The sequence below is a fragment of the Ursus arctos genome, unplaced genomic scaffold, assembly GCF_023065955.2.
Source record: "Ursus arctos isolate Adak ecotype North America unplaced genomic scaffold, UrsArc2.0 scaffold_29, whole genome shotgun sequence".
NCBI lineage: Eukaryota > Metazoa > Chordata > Mammalia > Carnivora > Ursidae > Ursus > Ursus arctos.
In genome coordinates this window covers 32,673,047-32,686,332 of record NW_026622974.1, presented here as the reverse complement: position 1 = coordinate 32,686,332, position 13,286 = coordinate 32,673,047, and the positions used below count along the sequence as shown (strand labels likewise).

At 38.8% G+C, this 13,286-nt stretch overlaps 1 protein-coding gene across 1 annotated transcript in view; it reads left to right on the top strand.

The window, feature by feature from the left end:
* ELOVL4 (ELOVL fatty acid elongase 4) overlaps positions 1-13,286 on the top strand; it is a 66,120-nt gene that overhangs the window by 34,106 nt on the left and 18,728 nt on the right. The window contains exons 4-6 of the mRNA XM_057303942.1: positions 121-193; positions 442-502; positions 996-1,317. Of these exons, the coding sequence (XP_057159925.1) occupies positions 1,218-1,317 (100 nt within the window). The 5' untranslated portion in view covers positions 121-193; positions 442-502; positions 996-1,217. The remainder of the gene's footprint in view (positions 1-120; positions 194-441; positions 503-995; positions 1,318-13,286) is intronic.

Sequence of the window (13,286 nt, the reverse complement as noted above, 5' to 3'; positions counted from 1 at the left end):
GTGTATATTTTCTACTTTTCAGGGGGTTCAACTTTCAGGGGTAGGTTATCCTGCTGCCTCCCACCTTATTATCTAAACATTTTTTTTTAAATAAAAAATATTTTTTCCTCTTTCACCTAGATTGTCCTTTGCGAAACAATGATCCTTTCACATTCATCTCAACTCCTTCAGGTCCAAGAGGACTTCTCTAACTGTAAGTCTGCTCTCGGTCCTCCTCCTTCTCTGAAGCTATAACGACCTTATTTAAGACAATTATATTGCTTTGATTATTCCATGTATATTTAAAAAGTTTACAAAACACATGCAAGCATTCATTCAAATTATTCGTAAACTGGTTAATGAGTAGACCCCAAAATCCATTCTCCACCACTGCAACTTGGAAGACAAATATCACCTGACTAACTTAGAGGGATAAGTTGTGCATTTCTCTTGCCATGACAGGCATGTGCTGGTGGGGGTGAAAAAAAAAATTGAACCCAAAGGAAATAAAAGTGAATGACAGGTAAGGACCAAAGTACCTCGCCTACCTCATCCTTGCCCACAAAACGCCCATTCTTCCCCGTCCTGTTTCCTAAGATGCATCGGGGGCGGATGCGAGGTCACCCGTGGGAAGGCTGTACACTCCTCCGCAGGGGCGGCATATCATCCTTCTGAGGAGCGAGACGGAGAAGGAGGTTTGGGGAGACTGGCGGGGGTGGAGAGCCAAGAGGGGCCCAGGTGTTTTGCTCCCGCGCGACCGGGGAAAGGGTGAGAGACTTAGAGGTGTGGGACCGCGCGCGCCTGCGCGGACCTCACTCTCGCGGTCCCACGACAGCCGCATCCCTGCGCAAGAGTCCTAGCGCGCGGGCGGGAGGAGGGGCGCAGGCCCCTCCGCCTCGCGCGCGGCCACGTGACTCGGGCCGAGGAGATTGGAGCGGCGGCGGCGCGAGGCGGCAGACTGGTGCAGCGCCTGGCGCTCACGGCGGATCTTCTCCTCCTCCTCCTTTTTCTCCTAGGAGCCTGGACGGTACCTTCTACTCCGCCCGGCTAGTCGACGCGGCCTCTGCATCCCTGTCGCCGCGGCGCCCCGAGGAGGAGGAGGAGACGCATTTGGGCCGCCGCCGTTAGAGGGGTCCCCGGCTGCCGCTCGCTCCGTCGGCCGTCGCCTCTGAGGTCAACCCTCCCACGGTGTCTCCGCTTTCTCCTCTCGCTGCCGCCGGCACCCGCTTACCGCCGAAATGGGGCTCCTGGACTCGGAGCCGGGCAGTGTCCTCAACGTGGTGTCCACGGCGCTGAACGACACCGTGGAGTTCTACCGCTGGACCTGGTCCATCACAGGTAAAGCGGCTGGCTTCCCTGTCTTCGTCCGGCCCTGCGGGAGACACCAGTCCCCGGCTCTGCAGTCCCTCGCTCCCTGGGCTGTTGGGATGCTGCGGATCAGAGGAGATGCCGGGGCGCGGGGACCGCGGTCGGGCACTGGTTAATCTGATCCGAACGTTAAGGCCTCCCCCTCCCCCCCCGCGACGCTCGCACGGTTTTCCTCCGAGCTTCCATCTCTCTTCAGCTTCTCGGATGCTGGAGCTGACATACCAGATGGAGTCTGTGCTGCTAAGAGCTCGTCGCAGGAACCACTCCACCCTACTCCCACATCTCCTAATCTCAGATCTGACAGTTTTAACTTATGCACAGGATTGATGTTAACATTTAGTAATGGTCCATTTGGCGAGATGGCTGGGGGAAGGAGGAGGGCTCTAGTGGTAGCTGTGGTTTTGCTTCTTCGGCCTCCTGGTTGCTTTGACACAACCTGCTAACCTGCTAGTATTTTGTCTAGCTCATCCATCTATAGTGTAATTTGGAATAAAAAAATAAAAAGCCATTGTTTGGCTTCTTGAACCTTGAAGAAAGTCAGTTTCTGAGGCTTTTTCAACAGCAAATATGTTTGAAGTGATTGTCTGTAATGGCTTTGCGCAGTGCAGTGCAGTTAGGGGGAGGGGGAGGCTAAAATACCGGGAAAGAAGTCAGTCTTTATGAAGGGGGTCTCTACAGCAGCACCTAGAGGTTGTCCCAGCAGCCTACATATATACAGTTTTCTTAAATTAGCAAACTTCCCCCTTTAGCGGTTGGAGTTTGTTTGACAGGGATTGTCAATTGGTTGATTCCACTAGTGGAAGCAGTTGTGCTATTATGTTATTTTTACACTTTACCATTTATTTTCTTAATTTGCTTCAGTTGCGTTTAGTTTTAAAGCATTTAAAGGCCTTTGAAATAAAAAATTAGCCCAACGGGATTTTAGCAATGATCTTATGATTTAAAATTATCTAGTCCTTTTGCAGTATTGCACTGCATCCCAGCAGTGGAAGAGACTGTTACATGTTGTGACTCTGCCTCCTTTCCCTAGAAATGAAAATATATTCCCGTAGTTTTGTTTTTGTTGTTAGTGTAAATGGAACAGTGGTTACAGCATGATTACAATACGTGGGATACGTTTTGTGGAGAAAACGTGTGCTGGAATTATTTCCGAGTGTGACAAAATGATTCTTTAACATTGATGCGGCTTTAACTTCTTTAGTAGGAATCTCAAGTTTGGCACTGAGAAATAAGCTGTTTAATTAGCCATTGCAATTGAAACTGGTTAAAAGGCAGTTTTTAATGGAGTCTTTCCTTAAATCTTTCTTCTAAGTGCTGTTACACTGAGGTTATGCTGTACCTACAAAAACTGGGAAGGATATACCCTTCCCTTCATCTCTGTGATTTTGGTTATTTAGACATTGCATCAGGGTTTCCCATTACACAATTGTGTAGAGCTGAACATCAGCTTTAGCAGATAATTGCGCTTTGCATACTTCAGAGTTCAGACATTGTGAAGGTTCTCCAATCTCCATAAGCCAGAGCCACACCCAAAAGTTCTCATTCCTGTCTGTCATTCCCTTCCTATCTCAGCTTCCCAACCTCTTGAGTCTCAGAAAGACAAACTGAGCACAAAGGTAGAACACACCTTTCTGTGTTGGTTAATTCCTTCTTAATAGTGCTCGTGTAAAAAATATTATGAATGAGATAGGAAATTTTGTGCAGTTGCTTCATGTGAAAGCTTGCTACTACCCTGTGAAGGGCATATGAAATAATATTGTAGGCTAAGTCTGAGAAGTGAGAGTAGCCACTGGAACACTAGCAAGTTAGAGCGACGGAGGTATTCACCCATGCTCTGGCTATCCACTTACGAAACCTGAAACTGCTTCCTTGCTTTCTGTAATGAGCTACCTAGTGTAGGTAGATGATATTTCTTAAACCAACTTAGAGGCTTAGTGGAATATAGTTTGTTATGCCTTGCTGCTGTGAGGAGGAATATTTTTTAGATTCAGGCAGAATAGACCTGAATCCTATGGTTTCCCATTTCCTTTCATCTCTATCCCATGCTCTCCATGTTCCCTTTCTTTGACTCATTCACACTGCTTTGATTCCACGAGGATCTCCTTTTGCTATAATTTCACGAAAATCTGAGTGAATGAGTTTCGAAATACAAGAGTAACTTATTACATGAGGCTGAATAAAAATGAGTCAGATGTTTGGAAAGAGGGGGAAATAAAAATGGGTGGAGAGAAAGATGGTCTTGAGAAATCATACTGAGTGTGGCGAAAGGATACAAATTATTCAGAGAGAGCAAGATATGAACTAGGCTCTGTGCCTTTCATCCCCAGACTGTAGTTCTATGCTTCTGCCTTTGTTTTATTAGTTACTATTTCTCTCCACTGAAGTTTCTGCTTAAGTGTAAATAAGTATATTTACTTAGGACTGTCATAATAAGAATAGTTATAGATTTGTAGAGTATATTTGGTGATTGAAGAGATTTCTGCCCCAGAGCAAACAGTTTCTGGGGAAATACCATTTTGTCCTATCATATCAAATGGTGCTATTTAATAAAACATAAAGCAATGTTCAAAGCAATGTATAAAAACTGGGTTTTTCAAAGGCACATATCTAGCAAATACAGAATATGACCCATAGGGTATTAACACAGAAAATGTTACTTTTACTGTAATTGTTAATACTTTATATGTCGGTGCTAAAACTCTGAAAAAGCTGTATTTTTAGAAAAACAACAAAAATAATTTTCTACTTCCCTGTATTATATTTTTAGATACTTTGAACAAGTATGTTAATCTCAGTTTATATTAATAGGAAAGTATAGACTGATGTAGAACTTTATACTAGTTGGTGGCATGGGAGTAGGAACTCTGATGTCATTGTATTTTATTCTTCTATTCTTTTACTTTATGGGTACATTAGAATTATTAGGACTGGGATCCTAGGCTCAAAAGTTGTATGTAAATTTTTAAAACTGGTGAATCTTAATATTCTCCAACTTATAAATACCCAAATTATCTACATTATCCGTTGTATTTATTTTAATAAATGCTTATTAGTAGCCTTTTGTGTAACTGAAATTAGCATGGAAGCATCCTACGGAGTTAATAGCCAGCATGCCTACAATAAGGCCAGAGTATCTCCTGAGCCGCCATATTTCTTTTTTGACCACATGTTTTTAAACATCCATTGTTCATGAAGTGTGTACACACACGTGCATGTGGGGGGGGGCGGTGGTTGGCATTGCTCTCTGTTTACAGATATAGTAGCCCATATTTTAAGATTATTTATTTATTTATTTGACAGAGAGAGACAGCTAGCGAGAGAGGGAACACAAGCAGGGGGTGGGAGAGGAAGAAGCAGGCTCATAGTGGAGGAGCCTGATGTGGGGCTCGATCCCATAACGCCGGGATCACACCCTGAGCCGAAGGCAGACGCTTAACGAGTGCGCCACCCAGGCGCCCCAGTAGCCCATATTTTAGTACAAACTTTGTGTCTACTTGGGTTTTGAACTTAGAGCATCGAAGGCCAGCTTAGCTGGCCTTAAATTCACGTTGGAGGGGCAGAACAGAAAAGGGGATGAGTAGTATAGGAAGAAGGAGGACTGCTGTAGGATGATGATGAAATTTGGAAGCAAGGCTTATATAATCATTTATTCTTTCCTCATTACTTACCATGTGTAGGAATAGTTCTGGGCTCCGGGGAGAGAGTGAGTATACTTGGTCACTGCCCCCCATGCGCTTATGAAGTCATGGCTATTCCACCTTGCTTGGTATCATGGTCTGAAGGCATGATCTGTGATCTGTCAGAATCAGGCCTAGCTGGCACATAGGTAAGTCAGAAAAGTCCTGCTTTACTATTCTTATTCATTTCTTTTACCTGCACCACAGTCTTGAGTTGTAAGATTCTATTTTTAGAATATTTTAGCTGTCATCATGTGATGTGTATATTGTCAGAGAGTATTTGGATAGGTAGACTAAGGAGAAGGGCATCAAAGACTAAAAATTCATGGAAACCGGGAATGTTTTTAAGAGTCACTGAGTCATCCTGGCTTGCTGAAACTGGGGGCTTGTGGGAAGGGGCATTTAACTCAGCTCAAATAAGGTGGGGTAAAAGGTCTGTCCCATGGAGTTCTAGGTCCCAGACGAGCAGGTATCTTACAGTATATCTACATTAGTATAATTATTTGTCACAGTCAATGTATAGTCTTTAATTTTTGTTATTATCTAAAATATGTTTTGTTTGTTTGTTTAGCCTAGCCTGGAAACCTAGTTACCATTTTTAATGTTTCTTCGAGAAAAGACATTCTAAATTCTAGGCAGCTAATTAAGGACAAATATGTGGAACATCAGCTCTTAACATGGGATCTCCCTTAGCCAGTGTTTTCAGTGAGGAACTCCTTCAGAGTTATCCTCTCTCATAACCTCCCTGAAACCTCTAGGAGGTCCATACCATTTTAGGGTTTTTTGTTTTTCGTTTGGTTCTTATTTTTGATGGCAGACTCTTGGACTTTAATATCTCATACTGTTGTCTATTCCCTGCCTCATCGCAGAACATCCAATCACAGATAAAATTACAGGAGAGTAAAACAATGCAAATTCTAGAACTGGTGCCAGGACACAGTGTTATACAGTTAGATTTTTTGGCTTAGGGAGACAAGGTGTTAAGAATTACATAGGTGATTATATCAGACTGTGCCTTTGTGAGCCATAAAGAGGTGGTCATCCTTCTAAAATTGAAGTTGTTAGATTTTTTTCCTCAAGTCACATGATAATGTCATTAGTGATTTAATATTAGTAACCTAAGTATTATTTTAGGATTTATCAAGTCATTTATTATTTCAAATTAGATATATAAGAACATAGAGAAGTGTCGTGTGACAGAATCTGTCTTTTCTCAGTGTAGATGGTTCTTTTTTTCCTTTTCATGATCGGGACATTTCTTCTTTCAAAAATCAAGGTGCTATTGTTTTATTTTCTCTTCGAATGAGAATGAATTCACATACATTTTTAAAACTCATCAGGGTTTTGATTTTTAGAAAAAAGAAGGGAGGAAACACACGGCCTTTCAAAACCAAGTTTCCAAATTTCCTTTTTAACCTGGTCAGCCAGTATATCCTTGCCCATAGACCTGCAGCTCCAGCCAACTTGGATAACTCCCCCTTGAGTAAAACATGCACATATCTATCTTTGTTTTTCTTGTCACACTGTTCCCTTTGCCTTCACTGCCCTTTCTCCTCTGTCTCTTCAGGAGACCTCCTTTACAAAGCCCTCCTTTACAAAGGCTTTCTTGGCCATGGTACCCTGGAGCAGTTCATTCCTTCATCTGATCCCATTCCCTTTAGCAATTGCTTGTGCACTTCCTTGTGCCATTCCTTCTGTAACTCTATTGTCTTGACCTATTTTAACCTTTTTTATTATTTATCCTTTCGCTCTTTGTATTTTTATCCCCAACACTAGGGAGTGCTCTTGTATTTGTTGATTTGATATGTATCAAGAGATAACCTCCTTAATCTAGAATAATTTCAAATAGTGATATATTCTGGCAGCTAAACACTAGTAAGGTTTGGTGACACACTAAATTGTAGGAAGTTTTTTTTAATGATCTTTATCATAAGTTAGCAATAAATTCAATTGATGTTGACTATTTTTAATGAAGAAATCAAACCATTAAATCATTTATTAGCACAAAACAGTTACTTTCAAGAGATATAAAATGAGATATAATTCTCTCTTCCCTGTCTATGCAGAAGTATTGTGATGAGTATGGAAGTGAGGAGGGCAGCATGAAAGAAAGAAAGGAAAGAACACTGGACTGGGATTTAGATGACCTACGCTTTAGTCCTAGGCTTTAGTCTCACTAATTAGCTTTGAGAGTTTGGACAGGTCCCTTTGTTTTTCCAAACTCAACTTTTTTTTCATCTGTAAATTGAGAGAGTTGAATTAGGTAATCTCTAAGGTCTCACCAGGCTGTTAAATTCTGGATGTATATGAAATTTTAAAAATTCTTCAAATAGGTCAAACAATTTCAAATAAACATACATTGATCAGTAATTTAAAAACCTCAGTCTGTGCAAGAATTCCAATCTTTTCCAACACACCCATTATTAGTGTTGCTAAGATAGAACAAATAATAGATTCATATTTAATCCTTTTTACTTTCTTACCTGCTCCATAAAAAATAGGTAAAGTAATAGAAAAAGAAAGGGATACAGATATTTAAGTACCTGCTTTGACATAGCACTGTGTTTGTTGCCATAATACTGGACCTATTTAATTATCTAGGTATTTCTTGAATAACCAAGAGTTATCTATTTTGTCAAAAATAATAGCAATAACTTTAAAGAATTAGGTTATATATTACATATGTAATATATATAATTGTATATTACATTTATTATGTAATATACAACTTCTGAGGATCGCTTGTTAGGTGGTTTGGGGCAAGTTGTTCATGATCCTTTGGGTTTCATATTCTCCTAAAGTCGTGGCTTAAATAGTCTAAACTTAATCTTACTTTATATTTTTTTCTACAGAAAATGCAAAATTTTATCATATGTCATTACAAAAGATTTTCAGTTATAGGCACTTTATGAGCATTTCTAAAATTTGGAAGCATGGCTTAAGATTCTTGTAAAATTGCTACAAATATATAGGTCTTAGCGTATGGGGAAAACAAAAGAAATTAAATAATTTTGGTGTAAGTATGTTCCTTAACCAAATGTTAATTTAAAAAATCTTGTTTTTGTTATATGTTTTTCTTTATGGAATATTGTCATTCTTAAATACCTCTCAATATATTTTGTGATCGCATTTTACTTAGAATATGTCTTGGAATTTGAAAGGCAAATGCATTAATCCAGTGAGGGAATCAGTTACTCCCTGTTAGATGTAATCACAGAAAGGCATTTGTGATTTTGAACTGAAGTATTCAAAGGAGCAAGCTTTGTTTTCATTTTTATTTATCAAATGAAAACTTAAGCACAGATATATACTGTTAAAGAGTTTCATATAGTTTTACACACCCATGTTCATAGAAGCATTATTCACAATAGCCAAGAGGTGGAAAATGTCCCTTAGTGAATGAATGGGTAAACAAAATGTAGTATATACATACAATGGAATGTTATTTAACCTTAAAAAGGAAGGAAATTCTCTCACATGCCACAACGTGGATGAGCCTTGATGACTCCACTTATATAGGGTCTCTAAAGTAGTGTAATTCATAGAAACGGAAAGTAGAGTGTTGATTGCCAGGGTCTGATGGGGATTTGCTCAATGGGTATAGAATTTCTATTTTGCAAGATGAGAAAGTTCTGGAGATTGGTTGTACAACAATGTAAATATACTCAACATCATTGAACTGTATACTTCAGAATAGGTACATTTTACATTATGTCTTTTTACCATGATTTTTTTAAACATTTCATATAAAATTAATATAGTATCTCTAGACATGATCTTTCTTTAGTGTTCAGTGATAAAACAGTAGATTCTGTGAAAATGAGTAAAGGAAAAGCACATTCAGAATAAAATTTGGGGGGGCACCTGACTGGCTCAGTCAGAAAGTATGCAACTCTTGATCTCGGGATTGTGAGTTTGAGCCCCACGTTGGGTGTAGAGATTACTAAAAATAAAAAACAAATAAAATTTTAAATGGAGTTGGGAAGTTCTGAAGGGGGAACTCTCAGGCATATACCAGTTGTCACAGTCTACTTTACACACTCTAACCCACAGGAAGAGGCTTACTTTAACTTTTACTTTAAGGAAGATTTTCTCCTTGCCCAGCAGCAACCCAGCTAATGAAAAGTTGCCACAACCCCGAACTCTCACCCTCAGCCAATGGATCATTCTCAACAACTCCTCCCAACTTGTTTTTCCCTCTATTAAAAGGATGCTCTCCTTTGTTCTCAGGGCTTGCCTGTGTTTCACCGTGGTTTGCATGTCCAGAATTGCAATTCCTCTGCTATCCTCGCATAAACTCATTTTGCTGGTAAACTAACTGGCTAGTTTATTTTTGTTGACAATTCTTTTGTTTTTTCAGCTTACAGTAAAATGGCTTTATAAAGAGAATGTATAGCTGTTGCCTAAAAAAGTACCCAATGGCTAGAAAGTAGCAAATAACAAGGAAGACAAACTTGCCTTTGTTTTTGCTTTACTATTTTACCAAGAGCTTCACAACCCTGGAAGATAGGCCTGGCAGGCATTGTTATTTTCGTATCTTTAGAAGTCTTTGAGAGTCATAGAAATTAAGTCACCTGTGGATGAACACTGTAGTGAAAATGGGCTTAGCAGGTTGTTTTGTCTCTTAGCCCAGTACTCTTGTCTCCCGATCACACCAGCCAACCAGGAAAGCAATAATTAATCCTCTGACCTATATATATTTTCTCTTACTTTATCTTATACTGCTATCTTATCTATATAGTGTCACTACTTAGAATATTAAATCTGAACAAATTCGTGATACCACCAGTGGTAATCTAAGCGAAAACATCTGAAATACTCAAAGGTGCTATAAGGGCTGTTGTATGAGATTAAACTAGAAAGTGATATTTATTTATATAAATTTATATATTTAAATCATATATATGAGTATACATATGTGAAGTATAAAAAATGGTATTTAACCTGAGAAGATGTAGTTGACTTCAATGTGATGGAGTGGCTAGGACAAAGAAAGTATACTCAAAGAGAATTATGGAAATGTTTGCCAAAGTTCATAGCGTAAGAACCTGACACTATTGGTAATTAGTGAAAAGAGATAAATTCAGGACCAATAGTATTGTACCCATTGGATATTAAGCTTATAGAACTGTTAGCAAGAGAAGATTATGGCCATAGTTCCCATTAAAACACATATACATGCTCCAATTAGTACCTTCAGTCTTTTTTTTTTTTTCCAAAAGGAAACACCATTTCAATTTTCTTAAATCCTTAAGATCCTTAGTGGCACTAAGGGGTATATTTGGACTTTGAACTCCCAGATGAGCACAGGGAGGAAGTTTTATGACAGCATTTTCCGAGAAGTCAAACAAAATGTGAAAATGGGGTGAGAAGGAAATCACTTATCTGCATTTTGTCTTGGCTTCCAGGATGTGAGGCATCATTCTTTTATATCAAACACACATATATATGATGACATATTCATAAAATCCCGTTCATAGGGAAAAGGAAAACAATGCCAAAAGGTGGGGGGATTTGGGGCAATAAGAGGCCTCGGGGAAAAATACACAGTTAACTCTTGAATAATGCAGGGGTTAAGGGATGCCGATCCCCTGCAGAGTGAAAAATCCACGTATAAACTTTGACTCCCTCAAAGTTTAACTAATAGCCTACTGTTGACCAGAAACCTTACCATAACATATAGTCGATTAACATATTTTCTTATAGTATTATATACCGTATTCTTAATGATAAAGTAAGCTAGAGAAAAGAAATGTTATTAAGAAAATCATAAGGAAAATAAATTGAGTATTGTCTTTTACTGAAATTTAAGTGGTTCCCTGTGTTTTAAACCCATGTTGTTCAAGGGTCCAAAATATATATATATGTATGTATGTGTATGTGTGTGTGTGTATATATATATTATATATATATATATAAATATATATTTATTTTAAATATATATATAATATATATATATATTTAAAATAGTAAAGCATAAAGTGTGTGTGTATATATATATATCCCTTATATTTTTTTAACGATGGATTTAGATACCATTTGTACATGGTGAAACTCACTGCTATTTATTGAGCTTCTAGTACAGGACCCTTATGAACTATGAAATGCTGTAGTGTGCATTTTATATACCTTATTTAATGTTCATAGAACCCCCATAAAGTAGGTATTATTTAATCATTCCATGATGCAGAAATAGACTAAAAACTACACAGCTGGAAAGTAATGGAGCTGGGACCTAATCCAGATCTTTCCCCTTCCCACATCAGCGACCTTTTCCTAACGCAGGACGGGCTTCCTGTTCATACAACAGATACTGTTTTACTGTCCAGTAATAATAGCAAACATTTATTGGATGCTTACTAAGTGCCAGGGACTATGTCTAATACTTCGTATGTATTATCACATTTAATCCTCATGCTCCTTTGGAGCGCATACTATTATTCCCTTTTTCCAAGTGAGTGAACTGACTTTTCTTGGATCTTCTCTATCAAGTACTAACCCTTCCAAATTAAACCTCAGAGTAATCAGTCTTCAACTTGTAACACTCACTGATTCACTCAGCTCATCTGTGTTACTATCTTTTCTCCTTTGCAGCTTCCGAGTCCATCCCTATTTACCTGCTCTCTGTGGGAAATTTTGTCATTTCTCTCACTTTCTACCTCTCTCCTGATCTCTGTTTAGGCAAACTTGGAACCAAAATTCTTCTTTCCTTTTTTCTGTTTTTGAACTCCTCCATCCATTCTTTCAGGCTTTTAGGTGACTGTAATACCACCGAGTTACATAAAACATTTTTGCCCTCTTGTTCTAACTGCTTTCAGACCATTTGCCCCCTCATCCCCTCAAATGCTGCAGCTTACCCTTGCCTGGCTGGTAAAGACCTCCATCCCTCCTGTCTGCCCATCACGCACTGACCTCTTGTTCATTTTTTAGCCCAGCCTTTGCCTGGTCCACCCCTGCAAGGGCTGCCCTTCTCTTGCATTCGTCCAGGCACTCTTTCCAGCTGAAACCATCATCTTCTTTCCTGAGGACATAGGGGAGGTTAAAGCAGAAATTTTCCCTCCTTATCCCCCTGACTCAGTAGGAACTGATTGGACCCTCATTCATCTACCACCTTCAGAATCTGTGCTTTAGTTCTAGAGTATATCTTGGATTGTTATCTATCCATTGTATCCAGTTCTATGAAGACCCTTTCTCCTCTACGTCTGCCTTTTTCACCTCATTGATATCCAAGATCTTAGCTGGGGTGGAGAATATATCCATCACATTTTAGACTAGAACCTAGAAGAGGCCTTATGGTGTTACTTGGTTTATCCCTATCATAGAGATGAAATCCTTCTCAGACTCTTCTTGACAACAGTTACCTACATTTTTCATGAAAAATTTCTCTTAACAAATGTTTGAGGGTGCTGTGTACTAGACATTGTTACACAGATACATCAAGGAATAAGGACTGTGGCTGTGGCCCTCCTGACCTTTATAATAAATGGCGGAAGACATTACCTCCTTAAGAAAAAGACTGCAGTTTCCCTTTGGGGGATCTCTAGTGTATAATGTGACATTGACTGTTATTTTTGGGTAGTCAGTAAAGGAAAATGGATTTTTAACAATATCACTTGTATATTAGCGGTTAGTAGAGAGGTTTAAAAACATGGTGTCAATTTGCAGCTGTTAGTTCCAACATAGTAAAGAAGGATGAATAGTTTTGGAGAATAATATATAGTACATACTTCTTCATGTCTTGAATATACTCCTAAAGCTACTCAGTATCTTTAGTTGGTTGTTAGGCATGTGTTTTTCTTTTGTTTATGGCAGGTTAAATAGATGTAGATGTTGTTAAAAGAAAAAAAAGTGATTCATTCAGTAGACTCTAGGAACAAATAAATAAAACAAACTTTTATGACTTGGTTATATATTATATAAAATAGGCCCACATTTATGAGTAGACTAGAGCAGTTCTTAGATCTTAATGTGTAAATCACCTGGGACTCTTACTAAAACGCAGATTCTGGCATAGTAGGTCTGGAGTGATGAGTTTCTTTATTTCTAGTAAGTTTCCAGGAGATACTTTTCTGCTTTGGTACCACACTTTGAATAGCAAGGGAATGGAGGATTCCTAATTTCTTTGATATTCTGCTACTATGTACAAATTTGGAAAAAGAAGAATTAAAAGTGTTCTTAAGCTATTGATTTAAAAATATATTGAAGAAAACCGAACAATAGCATGCATCTCTATAGAATATTTAGTTGTTTTTTTTACCCCAA